Genomic DNA, 22,214 nt, shown 5'->3' with positions numbered 1-22,214 from the left:
GACTTGAAAACACACATGGAGTATGGAATCAACCGTGAGTTAAATACAGGAAAGGTATCAAATCATTTTTAAATTCCCTAATCTCCTATTTCCATCCCATATGCCGAGCAGAAATAGAGAAAAAGAATATGCATTATGTTTAACAAGGCACAGCGTTTTAAATGTCTTTAATCTCTGGAGAGAGGAATTATTTCAGTGGGCTGAAGCCGATACCTATAATTAATATCTATGAAAAGTTCAACCCAAGAAAAAACTTTTTCAGGCGAAAAACCCTCATGTGATTTCTAGGTGATTAACAGTTTGGTCTCCACCACGGTAAAAATAGGCTTCCACCTGAAACTAATTCCCTTCTTGGCTACCAAAGCCATTCTTTTGAGTGACGGGGGAGAAGAAAGCTATTTGAATCCATTTACGCGGCACAAATAGGAAGTGACACCTGGTCGGACGGGAGGTGAGCCGGCCAAGTGCAATTTGGAGCACAGAATCTCCTTGTTTGGGTTTCTTTCACTGTTTAGCACAATCTTCTACTTCAGCCAAGTCCGACGGCTCACAAACCTCCAAAGATGAACTTCTGCTTCTGGAGGGGTCCTCCTGAGCCCCGGCCCATCCAGTGGCTCAGCCCACCCTGGCCATTCACCCTGGTCTGCAGGGAGAGCTCCGCATCACACGTGAGGCAGCCAGGCCGCCGAGAGGTGAGATGGTCCGCCCAAGGTCACAGATAACCAGCGGAAGGAGCAGGCCTGGGACCCTGTTCCCCGAGTTCACCGTGACCCCAGCTCAGCTCCGCTGTCCCCTCTCCAGGGCTCTCAAGTGTCCCCCAGATCCCTCAACCCTCGCCATCCTAAAATCCAGGCATCCATTCAAGACCCCGGCCCTGCAGAGGAGCTGCCCACCGCCCCCCACCCCCCGCTTGAGGCTTCCTTTCCTGCTTATTCTTTAACCACTGGGTGCTTCTCCGTTTCATCCATTTGTGCACTGCTGTCACACACACATCCACACACAACTAAATAATAAGTAACTTGAGAGCATAACGCACAGGCCTTGGGCACTTCTGTTGTGGGTATGAGGGCCACACCCTCTCACCCACCCGGAGGGATCCGCCTTCTGTTTGCAAATGTTCAACGAATATTTGCTGATTCGATATCTTTCAAAGTTGGCTACTGGACCTCCCTGGCGGTCTAGTGCTTAGGACTCTCCGTGCTTTCACTGCTGAGGATGCCGGTTCGATCCCTGGTCAGGGAACTAAGATCCCATAAGCCGTGCAGCACGGCCAAATTGAAAAAAAAAAAAGTTGGCCAAATTTTACCTCCAAGCGGCTTAAAAACCTTCATCTTAAGTAAAAGCATGCAGACTCGGGCGCCTGGTAGGGGCTGTTTGTCCCGTGGACCCCCAGGCAGGTCTACAGGCAAAACAACAGACCCGAGAGGCCAAGAAGCAGCCAGGTGGGTTAAGTGCGCTTTTAAAATAACTTTCATTTACCTGCAACTCACTAGGACTCTCCCACTCGCCCGTCTGTTCCACAAACATTCACTGAGACCCGCTATGCCCGAGGGCTCTGGCAGCTGCAAGGCCGCGGGGTCCTCGGGCCCCAAGCAGGGCCACGGTGTCCCGGGGAGATGAGAGAGGGCAAAACATCACGGTCTTGAGTGTGGGCTCTGATGGGGGCAAAGCAGGGGAGGCCAGCAGTTAGGAGCCCAGGCTGGAAGGTTCCAGGTTGAGGAGACGCGGTCACAGGGGCAAAGGCCAAGAGAGAAGGGGAGGGAGGGACCTGAGAAAAGTCGGTGGCAGCTGCAGCGCCAAGACCAGGCAAGGCTGGCGAGAGAAGAGGGTGGTGACAGGCTGATAACGGCCCCCAAAGATGCCCACATCCTAATGCCCGGAACTGGTACCTATGCTACCTCGTAAGGGACTTTGCAGATGTGGTGAGGAATCCTGAGATGAGCAGGCTGTCCTGGATTACCCAGGTGGGTCCGATGTACTCACGAGGGTCCTTGTAAGAGGGAGGCGGACTGGACTTCAGCCCGGCGAGACTGACTCTGGACTTCTGACCTCCAGAACTGGTAAGGAAATACATCTGTGATGTTCCCAGCCGCCAAGTTTGTGTTGTTTGTTACAGCAGCCAAAGGAGGAATCAGTGCAGAGAAACGTGGCCTTGGGAGAACGGCCCTAGCCACAGAGCCCACCCGTGTGCTCACCATTGCTGGCCCCAGGTGCACCAGTCCTGGGCGGGGTTTCCACTGGGGGCAGCGCTCACCATTCGCAAAGACAAGGCAAGCTGCTCTCGCCTTCACCCCTGCTTTCTAACGTATGCCTTCACCTGGCAGCAAAGCCGGGGCCGCTCAGCGGTGTCACGCATCACCCTGCTTTCCCTGAAGTTCACGGGTCAACGAGACTCACGGCCCAGAAGGCCAACCAGCAGAGACAGGCATCCTTCGCGTCCATCCGGACAAGGCAACCTGCTGGCAGCGCGCCCTTCCAACACAGCCTCAACTGCGTGCTGACCTCGGCTGCCCTCAGCAAGCCCAGACACCCTGGAATGTGCCGTCCCGGGAAGGGGGTGAGCCTCCCATCTCTGGAAAGATCCCAGCTGGGACCCGGTGGCCTCTGAGCACCCTGGAAACTCTGAGACCTCTGACTCCACCCCGGGACTCCTCCCTGGCAGCCACCCTGCGCACAGTAGGTGCCCTTCCCACCCAACGGCTGTCCTTTGGTGGAAGAAGCTGACTTGCTTCTCGAAGACAAGCAGAGACCCATCTGTGATTCATCTTCTCCTACAAGTCCTGTCAGACTCTCGGGCTGGAGACTGGGGGCAAAGACACCAAAACAACGACTCGGAGCCGACTTCCTGCCAGAGGGGAGCCAAGCCCTGCCCACGCTTGCTCGCCACAGGGAACTTTGCAGCTCAGGGTACAGACGGGAAGTAAAAGGCTGGGAAGGCTGCTGCAGCCACCCCAATCCCTGGAGGCTCAACCAGGCCTGCTCGGGCATCCGAGAGCCTTTCCCAGGGTCCCCCAACGGGCCCTCAGGGTCTCCACCTGGAAAGGGCCCTGGCCTGGGACCCTGCAGACCTGGTCTAGCCCCGCCCTGCCACCCGCAGCTCTGGACTCTGTTCAAACCACCCGACTTCCCAGGGCCTCAGTTTTCTCAACTGTAAAATAAGGCCACGGGGCTCTGAGATGCCTTACGACACCCACAGTCCCTGCTTGAACTCAGCGGCTCTTGACTTCTTTGGGTTGAGATTTTGGCAGCACAGGAACAGAGAGATTCAAATCACGGCCGAATGCCGGGAGCGCAGGGCCCCTCGGCTCCCCGCCAGGATGACCACACCAGACATGGCCCACTTCCCTGACCGCCTTCTGTCCTTGTCACCATCTGAGAGGGCCGCCTCCAGCCTGCCTGGGCTGTCCTGTGGTCCACGTCCAGGGCGCCAAGACCTCGGGTGTCCCAGGAAACTCCCGCCCCTGCCCAGGGTGGCACTGGCTGCCCCCTGCACTTCACACCACGTCCAGCCACCGCCACTAGGCCCCAGTGGACCTACGGTGTGCACTGACCAAAAGACAGCACAGGTAGCCCGCAAAGGAGCATCCAGGCCACCGTGAGACGCGGTGAGTGCCGCATACCAGGAGTCTCCTCTACTCTGAGCTATGTGGACGTGGGCATGGCCCCTGGCAGAGCCCAGGGGCCCTGGCCAACAGGCCTTGGGCTTCACCGCTCAGCACACCATAAAGAGCAGAAGTGGGGCTTCCCTGGCGGCGCAGCGGTTGAGAGTCCGCCTGCCGATGCAGGGGACGCGGGTTCGTGCCCCGGTCCGGGAGGATCCCACGTGCCGCGGAGCGGCTGGGCCCGTGAGCCACGGCCGCTGAGCCTGCACGTCCGGAGCCTGTGCTCCGCAACGGGAGAGGCCGCAACAGTGAGAGGCCCGCGTACCGCAAAAAAAAAAATTAAAAAAGCAGAAGTGTGGGGCTGTCTTGGCCTTGACCGTGTGTGTGGAAATCACGCAGCCCATAACAGACCCCTCTGGGAGCGCAGGGCATCGGGGGAAGGAGTGGGGCGTCATCGGCGGCCATGGGTTTTCTCCCAACGTGGGAGGATGGCCCTCCAACGACAAAGCCGGGAGAGACGCGAAGCTGCCGCTGGGCCCCCAACTCACGACAGCGCCCTCTGCGGGGTCCTACCCAAAACTACGCTCTCGGTCTAGTCCGCGTGGGTCCGGGGCTGGGGCCCTGGCCTGACAATCAGCATGTCAGCCCTCTGGCCGAGATGATGGGTCGGGGTGGGCACGTGACCCATGCCGGCCAGTGGGTCTCTGTTCTGGACTTCCATTGGGAAGCACTGGCGGATGGCAGCGTTCTCTAGCCTCAGGTCCTCAGGGAGCCGTGACCCGGGTGGGCTGCCGGAGAAGGAGGCCAACGCGCAGGGAAGCTGAGCCCAGAGACAGAGACAGAGGCTGAGAGACTGCACCTGGGGCCCCTGGAGCCAACCACACCTGAAGCCAGAACCCTGGACTTTCTGGACCTGTGAGCCTACGTGTCCACTTTTTCACTTAGGCTAGTTGGAGTCAGGTTTCTGTGACTTGTGACCAAGAATCTTGCCTAATACACCCCCTTCTGTGCACAGCCTTACAGAGCCATGGGAATGGCAGGAAATAAGAACACACACCACATCCTCCAGTAACCTTAGACCGAACCACGAAGATCTGACCAATCGGCCCAGACACACCAGGTGGGGACACAGGGTGTGACCAGTACTGCCCGTTAGAGGCTAGGGGAGAGGAAGACCCAGGAGGTGCGAGTGACAGGTGCCAGCTCTCACTCCCGGGCCCCCTGCACTCTGTGCTTTCTCTTCTTTCCACAAGAATTCCTCTCCCCACTGGGGCGACAGGAACTCCACCAGGGCAGCCACGGAGATTCGGGGCACTAAAGGAGATTTAACCACACATACTGCTGGGAACGTTCTTGAAAGAATTAGACAGAAACAGACACCAGATAACGTTCATTATATACTTGCACTGCTATAGAAAATGGCCATTACATTTTCCTCCAGGTGGAGCAAGAATAAAAGGGATTAAGGATTAGCCGACAGAGTCTTAGCCACTCGCCCAGGCCCCCTCCACCTCGTCACAGCCACTTCCCTCCGAATGATCTGGGGACGTGTATGCACTTGGTAGGTGATCCAAGCCTTCTAAAAGGCACCATGACATACAAAGGGACCCATCTACAAAACAGAAACAGACTCACAGACGTAGACAACAGACCTGTGGTTTGCCAAGGGCGGGCGGGGTTTGGGGGGGTGGAGAGGGATGGACTGGGAGTTTGGGGTTGATAGATGCAAACGATTACATTTAAAATGGATAAACAACAAGTTCCTACTGTAGAGCACAGGGAACTATACTGAATATCCTGGGATAAACCATCATGGAAAAGAATATAAAAAAAGAGTGCCTCTATGTGTATAACTGAGCCACTCTGCTGTACAGCAGAAATTAACACAGCCTTGTAAATCAACTCTATTTCAATTAAAAATTTATTTTTAATTAAAAAAACACAAAGAGGGCTTTCACTAGTTAGAATTTCTGTTGTCTCTGTTAAAACTCTGAGAACTTTGATTTCTTGGATAGAGCATAGATGAAAAACAAACAAAAATAAAAGGCACCATGAGCAACGTTAGGTAAGTGACCGTCCCAGTGTCACCGCCTGGCTCCTCCCAGGGACCCTCCCTTCTGGGTTCTCCTTCCCCCACCCCACCCCAAATTCCCAAACTCACCAAGCTGCAACAACGGGCCCAGCCTTTGCCCTGCTGTTCCCACTACCTGGACGCCCTCCTTCCTGCCACCCTCCTTTCCCGGCCACCACCTCTGGGAAGCCTTCCCAGATTTCTCCAGCAAGGGAGGTTCAGGGGGATGTTTTGTTCCCTGCTGTGGGACGAAGACTCAGGGTCAGAATTTATTGACTTCAAGAAAAACATGCAGACACGTGAAATTTCTTGCACCGTGAGTCTGTGGCCCCGGCTCAGCCCTGCTATAAACTTTCAGGTGTTCTGAGGAGCGAAGGGAGCCCCTGGAAGAGCCCCGTGGGCACCGAGGTGCTGGCAGCTGGCAGGCCACCACCACCTCCCCCAAAATGCCTCTCTCGTAGGCTCAGGAATGGCCAGTGCCACTCAGCAGGTGGCAGATCCTTGTACCCCCTTCCTGGAATAAGAGGGGTGCCAGGCTCCGTGGGGTCTTGACTGGGAGAGGACAGGCGGCCCTGAGCAGCACAGCCACCGTCCCAGGCACGCCCAGGTCCAGAGCAGGACGTCGGACAGAGAGAGGGAGGGAGTAAGCACCAGGGACAAGGGCAGCCTGGCTGCTTCCCCTGAATGCTCCCCCCCTGCGGCCCTGCACAGCACCGCCCAGGTCACCCTCCAGACCTCCCGGAAATGCCACCCCCTCCTTGGAACCCCTCCCTGACCCCTAGCTCAATCGGGCCTTTGCTTCCCCTACCCCAGTCAGAGACCCCCATCACCTGTGCCTTCCTCCACAGCATCCCTCCCACCTGCCCCTGCCCTTGTGTCCCCAGGTCATGAGGTCATTGTCTGCCCCTCTCACCAGGCAGGGACCACGCTTCATCCTGGCCCCGTCACCCCTTCCACCTGGCAGAGGGTCTGGCCCATAACTCAGTGTCGGTGAACGAATCACCCACCGCAAAAGCCTCTCTGAAACACTCTGGGGCAAATGCAAACTCAGGCCAAGCCGCCGCGGGCATCAACAAGAGCTCTGGATTCGCTGGTGAGTGGGCTCGTCGGAGCTCTGCCCTCCTCCGTCACGCTGAGAACAAGCCGAAGACGGCATCCGGGTGAGTTAAGAGGGCTGGCAAACACCAGACTAGAAACGCTGACCTGTGAGTCTGGGGTCACCTGCACGTCAGGCCAGCCGCCACAGTTAGGGAGCTCTGCCCGCCCCGCAGCCAAACACGCAGCCCTTCGGGGGCCGAGCCTACCCACAGCATCCCAGCAGAGGGGCACATCCCGGCGCCTCCAGCCGGCCTCACCGCTGGCGGGCCACCTTCCAGCGGGGGAGGTCCAAGGGCCTCCTACCGAGCGGGGGCACCTGGCCCAATGGTCCGCAAAGGCCCCCCAGCCCTCCCACCCACCCCAGGGTGCGCCAGCCAAGCCCAGAATAGGATGGGGTGGCACGGAGGGGCCGAGCTGAAGCTGGCCGCCCAGCACGGAGCCGAGCCCTGACACGCACCGGCCTTCAGTCCACAAGGCCCGAGGGGGCCTCGCCACCCCTTTTAGGATGAGAAAGAGAAAGCCCCACAGGATTAGGAGCTGGCCAGGGCCACCCGTGGCCGAGAGGCGACACAGCAGAGTGGACACCCCGGCGGAGGGCGGCGGGCGTGAAGAGGGCCTGAGTGTGGCCGGGGGCAGGTGGGTGGGGCAGACAGGACCACCCTCCGTCCCGAGCCAGGGCAGGGGAGCCAGGCGGCTCGCAGACCCAGCCAGCGTCTCGGAGCTCCTTCCCGTGCGCGCGAGACCCAGAGCGGGGCACGGCCGCGGGCTCATCCACGAGACTAGAGAAGATTCACCCCCACAGAGGACCCCGGGGGCCCTGCAGGAGACGGAGCACGGCAATCCCAGCCGGGGGTCCTGCTCGGCCCCAGCTGAGGCAGAGAGGGGACAGGGCCACAGCCTCTCATGCTCATAAAAGGCTGCGTGGGCCCTGCTCACGGGCTGCGGGGCTCGGGGCATAACGCTGCACGGGCTCTGCGCTGGGCACAGCACAGGCAGGCCTGGGGCCCCATCACGTGACAGCAGCCTCAGCCAGAGCCCCGCCTCCGGTCCCCTCCCACCGAGACCCTGCCCCGGCGGCGAGAATTCCCCCACCACTCCAGCGGACAGCAGGCCTTGGATATGCTCCAGAAAACAGCACTCCCAGGGGCGGGGCGCTGGAAAACTGAGGGCAATCCGCTTCCTTCCCCCATGCGCCCGTGTGGATGGCCCCCACACCCACCCTTCTCCCAGGTCAGAGGTCAAGGTGGCCAGCCCCGAAGTCGGCCAAGTCTCCACATCCCAGAAGAGCGGGGTGCCAGGTCAGGCAGGCAGGGCAGGGCAAGGCCGCCTCGGTGTCCAGGGTCCGTCTGCTTGCTCCTCCGTGCCAGGGAGGGCACATGTGACTGCAGGGCCGGCTCCCCTCCCTGGGGCAGGGGAAAAGCTGTGGGACCTTGGGGAAGCAAGTCCCAAGGGGCCCTTCCCGCTGGAGCCCGCCCGGAAGGCCACGGGTTTCGGGTTTCCCCATGGGCCTCTGCTCCATGAGATGGAAAGAGAGTCTGACTTGACCTTACGAGGTGAGCATTCCAGGCGATAATTCATATCAGGAAACTTGCAAAAAAAACCAGACGTCAACGAGAAATACTCCCTTTAAAAGTGGGCTCTTGGAGCCAGCACTGCTGGACTTGGCTCTGCTTTAGCAAACTACTCAGGAAATGGGACGAAAATGGAACCACATAAAACTCCATGGTGGATGCCACCCCCAGCGCATCAGCGGGGCCCTGGCCAGATGCTGGGGTGAGCTCCGAGCCCACGCACCCTCAGCCCCCCAGGGTGTACAGGGAGGGTGCAAGCACGCAGCCACAGCCTCCAAAGCTTTTAAAGCTTCTCAAGCTTTTTTTTTTTTTTTTGGTGGTACGCAGGCCTCTCACTGCTGTGGCCTCTCCCGTGGCGGAGCACAGGCTCCGGACGCGCAGGCTCAGCGGCCACGGCTCACGAGCCCAGCCGCTCCGCGGCACGTGGGATCTTCCCGGACCGGGGCAGGAACCCGTGTCCCCTGCATCGGCAGGCGGACTCTCAACCACTGCGCCACCAGAGAAGCCCTAAATAATTTTTTTAAAGGTAACTTGCTGATGCGACTTTAAAGAAAAGACGTAGACAAACACAGAAAGAAGGTGACGAGGACCAAAACCATTTTCGGGGGCTCCCCCCAGCCCAGGGCTGATATCAGAACCTGGTTATCCCCGCGAGGCTGGCCCAGAGGAAACGCTCAACGCAGGTCTGATGGATGGATGAAGGGACGAGTGACCAAGCGAGTGACACTTAGAAAGACACCCGTCAGAAAGCCGACCTTCCCAGTTTCCCCCAAGGTGGCCCTCCGCGAAAGCTCCTCCGTGTTTAAACCCACCCAAAGTTGCTTATCTTTGTTGGAAAGCCGAGCCAACCATCTCCTGGGTGCTGTGTTATGTTTTATGTGAATGAAATGAGGCTGGGGGCAGAGAAGCGATTTAAAAGCGCCAACTTAATTTTGGGACTGATGCTCTCTCCCCGCCGAGCACGCTGGCTCCTGGCTGAGCCATCCCAGCCGAAGGACAGAGGCCCGGCGCGGGGCGGTGGGGGGGGCACAGGGCGCCGTGGCCTGGCCGCGCGGCCACTGCTGCCAGTTGAAGCTTCTGGGCCGAAAGCTTTGGGCCAGAAGCGGTCTCTCCATCTCCCCCAAAGCGCTCTTCCCTACGGCGAAGGTTCAGGATGCTCACTGAACACAGGTGGGGACAAAGTAGTGCTTTACTTATCAGAGCTTCAGAGGTCACACCAGGGAGCGGGCAACGGAACAGGGAGGCCGGCTCTGCCACCCACCAGCCATGCGGTCCTTCCCAGATCCTCTGCAGAGAGGGAGGCGGGCTGGGCCTCTGAGCTGATAGCCCTTCAGGGCCGATGAGCCCCTCCTATCCCACTCGTCTGGTAAGCTGCCGATGTTCACTGAGCATCTGCTAAGGACCCAGCACTGGGAGACAGCACAGAACAGACAGACCAAAGCTCCGCCCTCCCGGAGGCCACACCCTCAGGGGCCTGGGGGAGACAGGACACTGGGAGCAGGCACTGGGGTCGGGGGTGGCGGAGAAGAGAATCATCCCCACGGGGTCCCGTCTGTCCCCTCTCTTTCCCAGGAGCCACCTGTGACTCCCCCGCCAGCTCTTCTGGGACCACAGAATCCAGGGACCCACGAACTTGGGTGGAGAAACAAGAACTTGGTTTACTTTCACCAACTCCAACTGAAATTGGGCGTTTCCTTCATCATGAAGTAGGCCACAAGTCACAGTGTTGTCATTCGTACCTGGGGCTTTGTCACCAACAGAAGTCACAGGTGTTTTCCAGGACACGTTGACAGACAGCTGTTGCCAACCCCGAAATACCGTTTCCGTTCATCACAACTTCAAAACTGTGGTGCGTACCACACTTGCTGCTAACTCTTGTTGATGTGTTACTAAAGAAATTAGTTTTAACGTTCTGGTAACTTTACTGCCATAGAATTTATTTTTTAATAATCATCCTTTAATCCTATCATCTATTTTATGTTATGCTGGCTATAAAAACTACATTCGGAGAGACTTCATGGGCTTCTCCAGACTTGGGGTGGGGGGAGTCTATGGCACAGAAAGAGCTGAGAACCCCTGTGCCAGGATGGGGGGGTCCTTGGAGCCAGGAAGCCCCTCCACGCGTGTCCCAGGGCAGCCGGTGGTGTGACACCCAGCAGGGCACCCAGCAGCCACCTCCGACGACTGAGAGAGAACGGCTGCAGGAATTAAATAAAAACCCCGAAGCCCCTCAACCGTCAAGTGATAAATCAGAACGTAAACCTGGATGGGGTTAAGCAGTATCGATAGCAATAAATTGAGAAAAACATAAGATTTTTTTTATTGAGTGCTTCATTTTCACAGAGTGAACATTGAATTATTTAACTGGGCAATGAGCTAGTCAACAGGGGAAAGGGCCTAAAAGCAGGGAGGAAGTGAAGTGCACGTGAACTTGAGATACAAACGGCAGGAGCTCCAGGCCACGCCCCCCTGGACCACTTCCTACTCCCCCAAGACCCCCCACTGCCAGACCAGTCAGCCTATTTCTGACTTTCCAACGTGGATAGATCTGGATGTCCTGGGCTCCAAGCAACAGCCCCTCCCCTTGGGTCACACACAGCAGAATGGGGGGGTCATCCGAAGAAACCAGAAACACCACCCCTGCCACCCACTGCGCTGCCTCCCTGCTGTGTCCTTTCCAGCTATGGGATGGCCCTTAGCGCCGTGAATATTTCTCCCCCAAAACCACAGGGCGACAGATTTCTTTGGGGATTTTGCAACCACGCAACTCCCTGGCAAGTGGGCAAAAACTCAAAGCAGACACGAGAATGATGTCTGCTACAGTTACTTAAGACCTCGGGCTCAATCCAAACACTAACACGGAATTCCGCAATGCCACTCTGACTATACACCCAGAAGAAGAGAGAGCAGGGGTCGGAACAGACATTTGTATCCCAATGTCCACAGCAGCATTGTCCACAATAGCCCAGAGACGGGAGCAGCCCAAGCGTCCACGGATGAATGAACACGTAAACAAATGTGGTCCATCCACACAGTGAAATATGATTCAGCTTTAAAAAGGAAGGGAATTCTGACACAGGCTACAACACACATGAACCTCGAGGACATTACGCCCAGTGACATAAGCCAGTCACGTAAGGACAGACACTGTATCACTCCACTTATATAAGGTCCCTAGAAAAACAGCCAAATTCACAAACAGAGGTAGCATGGTGGTTTGCAGGGAAAGGGGGAGACAGGAGGCAATGGGGGGCTAGTGTTTAATGGGGACAGAGTTTCCATCTGGGAAGATGAAAAAGTTCTGGAGACGGATGGTGGTGATGGTTGCGTGACAATGTGAATGTACTTCAGGCCGCTCAACTGTACACTTAAAATGGTTAAGAGGGTAAATTTTAAGTTATTTGTATTTTATCACCATTAAAAAATAACAATAAAGAAAAAAGAGTAAAAATATTTCTTGCACTAAAAAAATAGCACTCAGGGACTTCCCTGGTGGCACAGTGGTTGAGAATCTGCCTGCCAAGGCAGGGGACACGGGTTCAAGCCCTGGTCCGGGAAGATCCCACATGTCGCGGAGCAACTAAGCCCGTGCGCCACGACTACTGAGCCTGCGCTCTAGAGTCCGCGAGCCACAACTACTGAGCCCACGTGCCACAACTACTGAAGCCCGCGTGCCTAGAGCCCGTGCTCCGCAACAAGAGAAGCCACCGCAATGAGAAGCCCACACACCGCAACGAAGAGCAGCCCCTACTCGCCGCAACTAGAGAAAGCCCGCGCGCAGCAACGAAGACCCAACACAGCCAAAAACAAATAAATAAATAAATTTATTTTTTTTAAAAAATAGCACTCAGGCTCAAGAGTGAAGAACAAAATCACATCTCAGACCCTTTTTAGCTGTGTGACTTTGGGCAAGTCCCCTGGATGCTGTGAACCTTTCTTTTCTCGTCTGTAAAATGAATATAATAATCGTATCTATTTTTTTCGGACTGTCTCCAGGACTAAATGAGTTAATGACTGTGATGAGTTCTGCACAGCCATGGACACGTAAAAGGGGACTGTGTTTATTAACTTCATAATTACTAATCAGAAGCAATATGTAAATAGTGAGAAATTGTTATTATAAGATAAAATTACCTCTGAAGGAGAAGCAGGGAGGCGATCCTAAATGCCATCTCTCCAGCTAAGGCCTGGAAGATGGTATCTCTACCTCTGAGGCCTCAGAAATATGCACGGCACAGAAAGCTCATAAAGAGCCCTTTCTGAATTAAAAGTGATTTGAATAGAAGCAGCCACACTCGGCCTGGCTCTTTTCTTACTTTAATTTGAACTTAATTTATCTCTGAGCATCAGGAAACGGCGTCATGCAAGAGATGTGCCCTGTCGGAGTCAAGGCGAGCTCCACATTGCAGGAAATTATCTGCTTCTGCAAGAAAGTCACGAAGGAAGGAGGGTGCTGTTATTTTAAGATCTTGGAGCTGGTGTGAGAAGAAACTAATTAAATGATTGTAATTTTCTTTGCAAATGCAGTAACTTGACTACTGCAGAGATGCAAAATAAGAAGGAAACTTTTCCACCTCAAAAGAACATCGGAGTCTTAATTAATTTTTTTTTTCTTTCCGGTTCTCCAGTGAGAGCTCACATTCAAGTACTCCTATTAAACGTTTAAAACAACAAACAGAGCTTAAGCGGGACAAAGAGGATGTGCGCACTGTGTGCTCTGGGAAGCGTCCTGCAATCACGGGGCTGCAGCAGAAACGGTTTTGTTGCTGCCCTCGGCGGGCTGCCTGTCAGTCGCCAGCTCACAGCGAGACTGGGAACAGGTTGCAAGAGGCTGTGCTCTGCAACCCACCGGAGCGGGTCAGGGATGGCTGCACCGTGGGAACCCGCGTGGGGCAGAAGCGGGGCCTTCGCCACCCCCACCACCCCCTCGGCAGACCGGAAGGGCCACGGGTGCGTGTTTCCGTGGCAGTTCTATGCCCAGCATCCAAGCTCACACCCGGACCGAGGCTTTCCAAGGGTTCCCACAGCAAGAGCAGGCTGGGGACAGACCCACACGCGTGCTTCACCCTCCAGATGCTGGGATGGGGACCTTGTCGTGACCACGACGAGAGCCAGAGTTCCCCTGCTCCCTGAGCTCCCACACCTGGGCACACGCTGGCCAGGAACAGGGCTGCAGTAACAGCTGGCTTCACGGGTCATCACATCCCTCCATACTCCATAAAGCACCAGTGCAAACTCGGGAATTAGGAGCGCGAGGGCGAAACGGGCCATTGGTAAGAATCTATAAATAACTCACTCTTTGGATGCGGGGGGGGGGGGGGGGGGGGAAAGAAAAGAAAAATGAGGAAGCTCCCCAACAGAAGGCAGTTTACAAGCTCGCCCTCCGGGTCTTCCCGAAACGGAAACGCTCCGGGACCTGAGCGTGTAGCCAGCGCATGTTCTCGAGGCTCCAGCTCTGCCTCTCCCATGGCGTCATCCCTGGGGGCTTAGCCTGCCCCTGACAAATTGTAATAAAGTAACATATTAAAACAACAGGAACTCTAAAGAAGGCCTATGCAAGCACTGGGCTGCCTTCTATTCTGAAGGGGCGTGCAGAAGAATGAAGTTAATTTATGACCTCCTTAAAACACTCTCAGGAACCCTCACGCAACCACAAATTAAATAGCCACTTCATTAAAGTAAAAGTAGATTTGTGCAATGTGTTCGGGAACATTAGTAACAGGGCTGTTTTTATGCCTTTGAGCCAAGCTTCCTGATTGACGGACCTGTTCTTTCTCTGCCTGGTGCTCCGGGCTTTTCAGGACCCCGGGGCCTCTCCCTCAGCCTGCACAGTCTCACCATCCCAACCTCCTCCTCAGCCCAGGTGACATTGACTCTACCCACCCTTCAGAGCTGCTCGATCATCACCTCCTCCAGGAAGTCCTCCCTGACCTCCCCAGCACAGATCCTTAAAGCACCAGACTTCTGTAATGAATTCCTGTCCAGTCCCAATGTCCTGCCAGGACAGGGGCCATGAGTGATTTTGCTCATCACTGTACCCCGGCACCTAACAGACCCTCTTAGAAAGCAGCTGCTTTGAAGGGTAATATGAGGTCTCTTCTCACCTGGGGCTCTCAAACTTGGTGTGATCTCTCCAGGCACAGACAGAATGCAGAAGACCCTAGGTGGCCCTGGGCACAGGGCAAGCATACCCCCAAGTACAACGCTGCCATCTTGCATGCCAAGACCTTCCCAGGCTCTGCCCACCGAGCATACGTGTCCACTGAGCAGCGCCCGTCCCACAGCACAGGCTGCCCCTGCTCTCTCATCATTCTTGGTCCAGCCGCCAGGCCCAGGGTCCCCGACAGGTGGCACAGCTGGCTCCTGACAGATGTGACAGGCACTCAGTGCTGGTCACAGCATCCCGTGACCTCTGTCTGCCTCTGTCCCTCTCTGGCTGGCCACTGGCCGCCCTCGGTGAAGCTGCCACGACAGAGAAGTGCTTCATCTGGGGCCAGAGGCCCACGAGCCAAGCACTGAGCAGTCACAAGTCAGGCACCCATGAACCGGACCGCTCTATCCAATGGCGTCCCCACCCCAAAACACCGGGAGGCCCGCACTGCGGCGGCCTGGAATCCCAAAATTTCTCACGGAAACTTCAGCAGACTTGGAGCCACCAAGCCCGCCCACAAGAGCGGAGTGGAGCCGTCACCACGAAACCACAGCCGTCAGACTCAAGGCTACAAATCAGCTTTGTCGCTGGATTCATTCAAGAACCCGAAGGGCTTTCCACGAAGGCCTTCATGGTCTCTGGACGCTGGAGCCTGGCCGTGAGCCGTGAGGCCTCCGTGGGGGGTTCGGGAGCCACGTCCTGTCCATCCTGCCCTGAACCCTCTCTCAGACCTGCCCTTCCCTCTCTCTGCCCCCTCCAGGGCCCTGGGCCCGGCCTCACCATCACAGCAGCCTCCTCCCTGAGTCTCTGTACGAGGTCTCACCTCCACGGCCCCTCACCAAGCCCACCCTGCACACCGCCCCCGGGGCACTGGCTGAAACTCGGCTCAGCCCTGCTATCACCCCCCGAGCGCTCGCTGCAGAGGCCAGACCCTGTCCGAGCACTTTACTGACCCTGCACCACAGACAGACCTACGAGCCTTCACTTCCCCCAAATCTAAGACACTGAGGCCCAGAGAGTTCAGTCCATCCACCCCAAATCTCAGAGCCAGAAAGGAGCGGGGCCGGGCACAAACCCAGGCAGGCTGAAGCTCAAGGACCAATAACCACCACCCCACGCTGCCATGCTAGGCTGTTCAGCCTCCTATTTGGGACCCATTAGGAGTGGACGTCAACCAGTTTTTTCCAAACTTCTTTCCTCTGATTTCTCTCCACGCACAATGCATTCACTGTCTCCGTGTATGACACAGACATACCTTCAGATTCCCACCTCCCGGACCTTGCTCAAGCAGTTCCTCTCCCAGAATGTTCGTCTCCATCTCCCACATGCTCCCCCTACTCGTTCCATAAGTCCACCCTGATGCCACCTCTTCCATGCAGTCCTCCCTGATTTCCCCACTGGGAGAGATGGTGCTCACCCCTCGTATCCCAACTGTTCACGTCCATCCCTTTCTTCCCCACCGGACTACTCTGAGCTCCCCTGCGTTAAGCTCAGGGGATGCAAAAGTAATTGAGGCCCCTTCCCTGCTGTTACGAGCTGAACTGTGCCCCCCTCACCGTCCCCCACAAATCATATATTTAAGTCCTAACCCCCAGGACCTCGGGATGTGACTATATTTGGAGATATGGTCTTTAAAGAGGGGATCACGGTAAAATGAGGCCATTGGAGTGGGCCCTGATTCAATATGGTCGGTGTCCTTATAAGAAGAGATTAGGACACAAACACAAAGAGAAGACAGCCATCTATAGGCCAAAGAGAGAGGCCTCAGGAGGAACCAACCCTACTGATCCCTTGATCTTGGACATCCAGCCTCGAAACTGGAGAATGCACTCTGCTGTTAAAGCCTTCCAGTCTGTGGCACTCTGTTGTGGCAGCTCGAGGAAGCTAATACACCTGCCCTCAAGGAACTTGACATCTGACAGCTGTGTTAGATGTGACCCATTTCACACCTTCAGAAGCTCCACGCTTCTGATTTGGAGCTCTGGCTCTCTGGGTATAAAATATGCACAAATATCAGGTTCCTGAAGATCCCTGAGCAGAGAGCATGAATAGTCAGGGCAGAATTACCTCTGCATACGGCTCCCCTCGACATCCTCAACCCTGCAGAACAGCACAGAGCAGATGTGGAGCGGGGGTGGGGGACATGCCGATCTGCTGACCACCAGCGACAAAACTGAACCAACTGGGCCTGGCTGCAGGAAGCTCACGTTCTAGTCCGCTGACGCACCAAAGCTGAAGTTCCAGTGCCGTGAGGGAAGGCCTACAGGTGAGTTGTAATTAAGTATAACCAGCACGCGATTTCCCAGATATGGTAAAATTGGGACAGGGCACAGCACCATCCCATTGGGGTAGCATGAAACCCTGACCTCGGAGGCAGGGACCTGCATTCTGTCATACTTGTCACACTTGTCTCCAAATCACACCTCTGCCTCTGAGGGCAGCTCGGGAGACCCAGACCTGGAGCCGCTGCGCATGACCCATTCTGGATCCATCGAAGGTAACACCAGTTGGTTTCAATGAAACATTCATTTCACACCTGACAATTCATTTCTACAGCTAAACGGCAGACAGAAAGGCAGCGTTTGAACTTCCAAGCAAGTCCCCTTCTGTATCTCCATGGGAGCGGGAAGAAACCAAGCCTTTGGGAGGAAAACGCACATATGTTCTCAGTGCTACAGCGACGGGGCCTGTCCTGGAATAAGCTCGAATCCAGCCATTCCTTTCCGCAGATGCTCTAAATTACCATTTTAAAAACTCTATCCCACTCCAAGTGCTTTTTTTTAAACTTTGTAAAACACCTGACATGGTAAAGCAAACACCATCTCTGCTCTTGTAGAGCACATCTGCAGAGCGTAGCTCCTTGGGTTCGGATACCTGTGCAAATCAGATGACATTAAAATTTTTAAAAGACTCTGCTCGGCAAATCAGCCTCAAGTTAGTTTCTTTTCCGTTTGAGCTTTCAAAGATGGTGCTTTCAAGCGGAGGTGAACCAAGTTCAGAATCCTGGCTAAAATCCTTAGCCCTGTGGCTGCCAGAGGGACCGAAGCGCATTTGTGAGACACTTCAGGTGCGGAGAAAACAATGCAACGCATGCGCGCGGAGTGCTGAGAAAATAATGGTTAGAAAAAAGGGTTTTACTTGGCTCTCGGTTACAGCTTTCACTCCTCTTGAGTTCTTCCCAGGCAAGTGAAACTCTTAAAGCATCACCTGCTCCTTGAGCCAAACGCCGGGTCACCATCTCCAGAACCACAGCCGGTAACAGTGATGAGTACTCAGGCTTCGCCTCCCGTCTGCCGAGTGCCGGGCCACGCCCTGCTCTCCACAGCCACCCCTGCCCCCCATTTCCCAGCGGCCAGGGTAGAGCTGCATCTCTCAAAGCTCCTCCCCGGATCTGGACTTCCCACAGCCCACGAAAGAGAAGTCAGCACCTCCCCACACTCCCACTCCCCCCTCCCAGGAACCCCCTCCAGGCAGTCAGCTGCCAGCAGCCAGGAAACAGTCACTCAGCCACTGTCCCCAAGCAGCAAAGCCAGGTGGGCTCCTCTGCCAGGCCCTGCCCCCCAGGGCCCCCGCCCCACTGGCCCAGACTCCTCCTCAGTCTCTCCAGGGAAGCTCTGCTCTCAGGATGGGGGTGGGCGGGCTGGGTGTCGGTGAGCCCTGAAGGTGCTGGTCCCACCCGGGAGGCTGCTCTCCACCCCTCTGTGTCTCTCCCTAACTTCTTTCACCCCTGCCGCCCCCCACCACGAAGCTGAAAAGAGTGAGCTTCTGGAGGAACAACTTGGGGGGAGGGGGCTCGGTTTGGATGTTCTGGCTCCACTGGTCTGACTGTTAATGTTTACTGGTTCCTTTCAGTTACTGGTGTCGGGGTTACCTTGCAGTCCCTGAGTTACAGCTTACGGTACACGGGACACGATCTGCTCCCGAGTATTGGGAAGGAAGGAAGAAGGGTGGGATCCAGCTGCACGTCCGGGGTCTGACCCCTCTCTCCAGATGTACGCGGGGACGGCCCCCCAAGGGCTCTTCGAGGGAGGGGCGCCTGCTCCCCTCCCTAAAGCACCGCCCCTCGGGGCCCTGCCTGCCCCCTGCTGGCCGGCGGAGCGCAGGGGGTCAGCGCCGCCCCGCCCCGCCCCTCCCCCCAGGGCTTCCAGTCTGACTGGAGATGACAGAAGTGACCAAGGACCAGAGACCCGGCATATGCGTGAGAAGCTGGTTGGGGAGGGGGTCTAGCAGGGCGCTGCGCTCTGGACCCATCAGGCCCATCCAGTGCTGCCCCTGCCCCAACAAGCTCGTCCACCCGCCCCATCCCTTCTCCCGCAGAGCTCCCCAGCAAGCGGGGCGGACAGAGGAGGTGGGTGAAAGTGCCGCCCAGCCCAGGCTACACCCCTATGGTGACCAGAGAAGCGCCAGCATCCCCGCCCCTCCACGCCCAATGGATGCAGGGGCCCTGGCCCAGCGCGGCTTCCCCAGAACTTTGGAAAGCCTTGGTCAAGGAGAAGGGTCGGGGGTCGGCCATTGGACAGTGAGTGGACATTGATGGAAAGGAGTGGGGGGGGCGCCCATCTCTTCTCCCCATAACCGCACGCGCACGCACACACACATACACACACACACACACACACACACACGCGCGCGCGCGCGCGCACACACACAGCTGCCACCTCCCTCCACCACTCCCTCTCCCCAAACTAGAGATGATCCACGTGGGGCTGCCGGCAGGTGACCCCAAGATAGATGACCACGGGTTATCTGCTCCGGCGGGAACAGAGCGGGGTGGGAGGGAAACGACGCTGTGGCACCCCCGGGGAAGAACATGAGGGTATCCCCATGCCCGGGACACACCACCAAAAAGGAAGAGGCGGGATCCAAGAGGGGGCAGGACCCACGGAGCTGGTGGAAGGAGGCGCTGGAGGACCTTAACAGAAGTGTGTTTGCAGGGCAAGGGGGTCGAACTTCCAGCTGGAGCGAGGCCAAAGTAGCGGCGAAGGTGGGGGAGGGCAGGGGGCGCAAGGAGCTGGCCGCCGCGCCCAACCCCGTGGGTAAGCAGATCCCGGCGCATCCAGGTGCGTCCGGCGGCGGGTCCTCAAGGCAGCCGCGGGTCGCACTACGGGAACGCGGGGAGAGCGGTGGCCCCAGAATCGAGGGTCCCAGAATCGGACGCCGGGCTGACCGGGGAAGTCCTAGAGCCCGGGGAGGTGCCACGAGCGGGGTCCCGGGTAGACCAGGGTGGAGCGGGTCCTGGAACCAAAAATCCCAAAGCAACGCTGGGTGGACCGGGTGGAGTCTGAAGGCGATAGAGGCGCAACACCGAGTCGTGAGTGATCTTAAAGGGCCGGGGGGCGCCCAAAGGTGGCCGGGGTCCCAAAACCTCCGGAGACACCCCGCCCCCAACCTGCGATCTGGAGGCCAGTGGGGCGGCCCCTGAGGTAGCTCAGGGTCCCGGAAATCAGCGGAAATGCCCCCCGAGGTGAGGCAGGGCGCTCACGTATCTGGTTCCCAAGTAACCAGTGGCCAGGGGCCAGCAGGGGCGCCGCCGAGGTGGTGTCCGGGGCAGGGCCCGGGGGGACGCGCGGAGGTCACTTACGCTGCTGTTCTCGCCCGTCCAGTGCACCATCGCCTGGTTGTGCGTCGCGTCCCCCTTGAGCACGAACGACGTGCTGATGAGTGAGACCTGCGCTCGCGAAGCCGCTCCGGCCACCGGCGCCGCCCGTGCCCAGCGCCCCTGGCCCGCGGCGGGGGCGCCGTCCTCGCCGGGACCCGGAGCCGGACCGGGACCCGGGGCGCCGGGCTCCGCGCCACGCGCCTGTCGGTCCTCGCCGCCTCCGGGCAGCGCGCGCCCCGCAGGCGGGCTTGGCGGCGCCCGGGTCAGCCGGGCGCGGGGACCCAGGCGCCAGGACTCGGGGGAGCGCCCCGCCGCCCCGCAGGCGGCCAGCAGCAGCACCAGCAGCTGGAGCGGCCGCGAGCGCGGCGAGCGCGGCGGCGGCGGCGGGGCCCGGGGGCTAGGGGCCCGGGCGGCGGGGCCGGGGCCCTTCGGGGCGCGCGGGGGTCTCCGGTGCGCCATGGTCGCCGAGGGGCGGCGGCGGGGCGGCGCGGGCGAGGGAGCCCGCGGCCGGGAGAGCGGAGAGCGCTGGGGAGCGCGAGCGAGAGCGCAGAGAAAGGAGCCCGAGAGGGGAGGGAGCCGACGGGAGGAGGGGACTCGCCGCTCCGCCGCCGCCACCCGCGCAGCCGAGGGCGCACCGCCACCTGCCGGCCGGCGCCGTGCCCGCCCGTGCGAGCGCCAACCGCTCAGGAACCAGGGGCCGGAGGTCCTGGAGCAGGCCGCCACCTTCCAGGGCCACAGGCCACAGACCGCTCTCCTCTCTTCCTTGCTCCTTCCCTCCTCTCCCGCCCTCTTGCCTTCCTTCCGCCCTTTCTCTTGTATTTACTGACCACCTACTCTGGGCCAGCCGAGGTCCAGGCAGTGGGGACATAGGGGTAAACACAGCCAGGTGCCTGTTGCCGCTGCTGAGAGTCTGACGTGGGAGAAAGACCACACCTAAGAGGACACGTTCACGGACAAAATCACCCCAGAGAAACAGAATGAAGCCAGGCCGTAAGTGGGGAGGTGGTCTCCGGTAGGAGCCTCTGAAGGACTAACAGTGGAGACAGGACCTAGCTCCTTGCGGGTGAGGAGGGGGCCTTCTAGGCAACCCGAGGGCCCTGCGAAGATGCTAAGGCAGCTCCCAGATGACCTACGGGTGCAGCCACTCCTGTGGCTTAGGCTTCAGAACTTGCAGACAGTGGCTTTATGTCCCAACCCCGGGGACCACCAAGGGGGCAGCCCCTGAACATAAGGACAGACGCCTGGGTGAGGAGAGGGTGTGGGGCAAGGTCCCATTCAGAGCCTGGCAGGCCACGGCGCAGAGCTGGGGAAACAGAGGCTCAGCGCACCAAGTCCCCACCCAAGGTCATGAACCTACTTTAGATAGATTTCAATGTAACTTCATTGAGCACCCACCGTGTGTTGCTCACTGGCCTCAGGGAAAAGCCACAGGAGCAGGAGATTCTCTGAGGCAAGGCCAGGGTCAGAGTCAGCTGTGCACCCTCAGCCAGGGGCCACCCCGCCTCCTCCTTCCCCAGGGGCCCCCCCGCATTAGATAAAAATCCTCAGGCTAGGGCTCCCCTGGTGGCGGTGCAGTGGTTAAGAATCCGCCTGCCAATGCAAGGGATATGCGTTCAAGCCCTGGTTCAGGAGGATCTCACATGCGGCGGAGCAACTAAGCCCGTGCGCCACAACTACAGAGCCCGCGAGCCACAACTACTGAGCCTGTGAGCCACAACTACTGAAGCCCATGAGCCACAACTACTGAAGCCCGTGTGCCTAGAGCCCGTGCTCCGCAGCAGCCCGCGCACCACAACGAGGAGTAGCCCCCGCTCGCCGCAGCTAGAGAAAGCCCGCGTGCAGCAACGAAGACCCAACGCAGCCAAAAATAAAATAAATAAATTTTTATTTTTAAATCCTCAGGCTCAGCACCCCTGTCACACTTACCTCCCAGTTGGGTCTCTTTGCTCCAGAGAGAGAGAGGGAGAGAGAGAGAGGAGAGTGAGAGAGAGGAGAGTGAGAGAGCCTAACGGGGCAGAGGAGCAAAGGCTCGAACGTTTGGGAAAGACAGACAGTGGGGCTTCCCGCCGGCCCCCAAAGAGTTGAAGCGCCCAGCACCGCCTCTTCTGCTTGCTCACCTAGG

At 57.8% G+C, this 22,214-nt stretch overlaps 1 protein-coding gene across 1 annotated transcript in view; it reads right to left on the bottom strand.

Annotated features, from left to right (window-relative positions):
• The window catches only part of SORCS2 (sortilin related VPS10 domain containing receptor 2), a 472,302-nt gene extending 451,690 nt beyond the window's left edge, over nucleotides 1–20,612 (bottom strand). Inside the window, exon 1 of the mRNA XM_059067728.2 lies at nucleotides 20,075–20,612. Within this exon, the coding sequence (XP_058923711.1) occupies nucleotides 20,075–20,551 (477 nt within the window). The 5' untranslated portion in view covers nucleotides 20,552–20,612. The remainder of the gene's footprint in view (nucleotides 1–20,074) is intronic.
• Nucleotides 20,613–22,214: the final 1,602 nt, after the last annotated feature.

This window comes from Kogia breviceps, chromosome 6 (assembly GCF_026419965.1).
Source record: "Kogia breviceps isolate mKogBre1 chromosome 6, mKogBre1 haplotype 1, whole genome shotgun sequence".
NCBI lineage: Eukaryota > Metazoa > Chordata > Mammalia > Artiodactyla > Physeteridae > Kogia > Kogia breviceps.
This window is presented reverse-complemented; position numbering and strand designations above follow the sequence as displayed.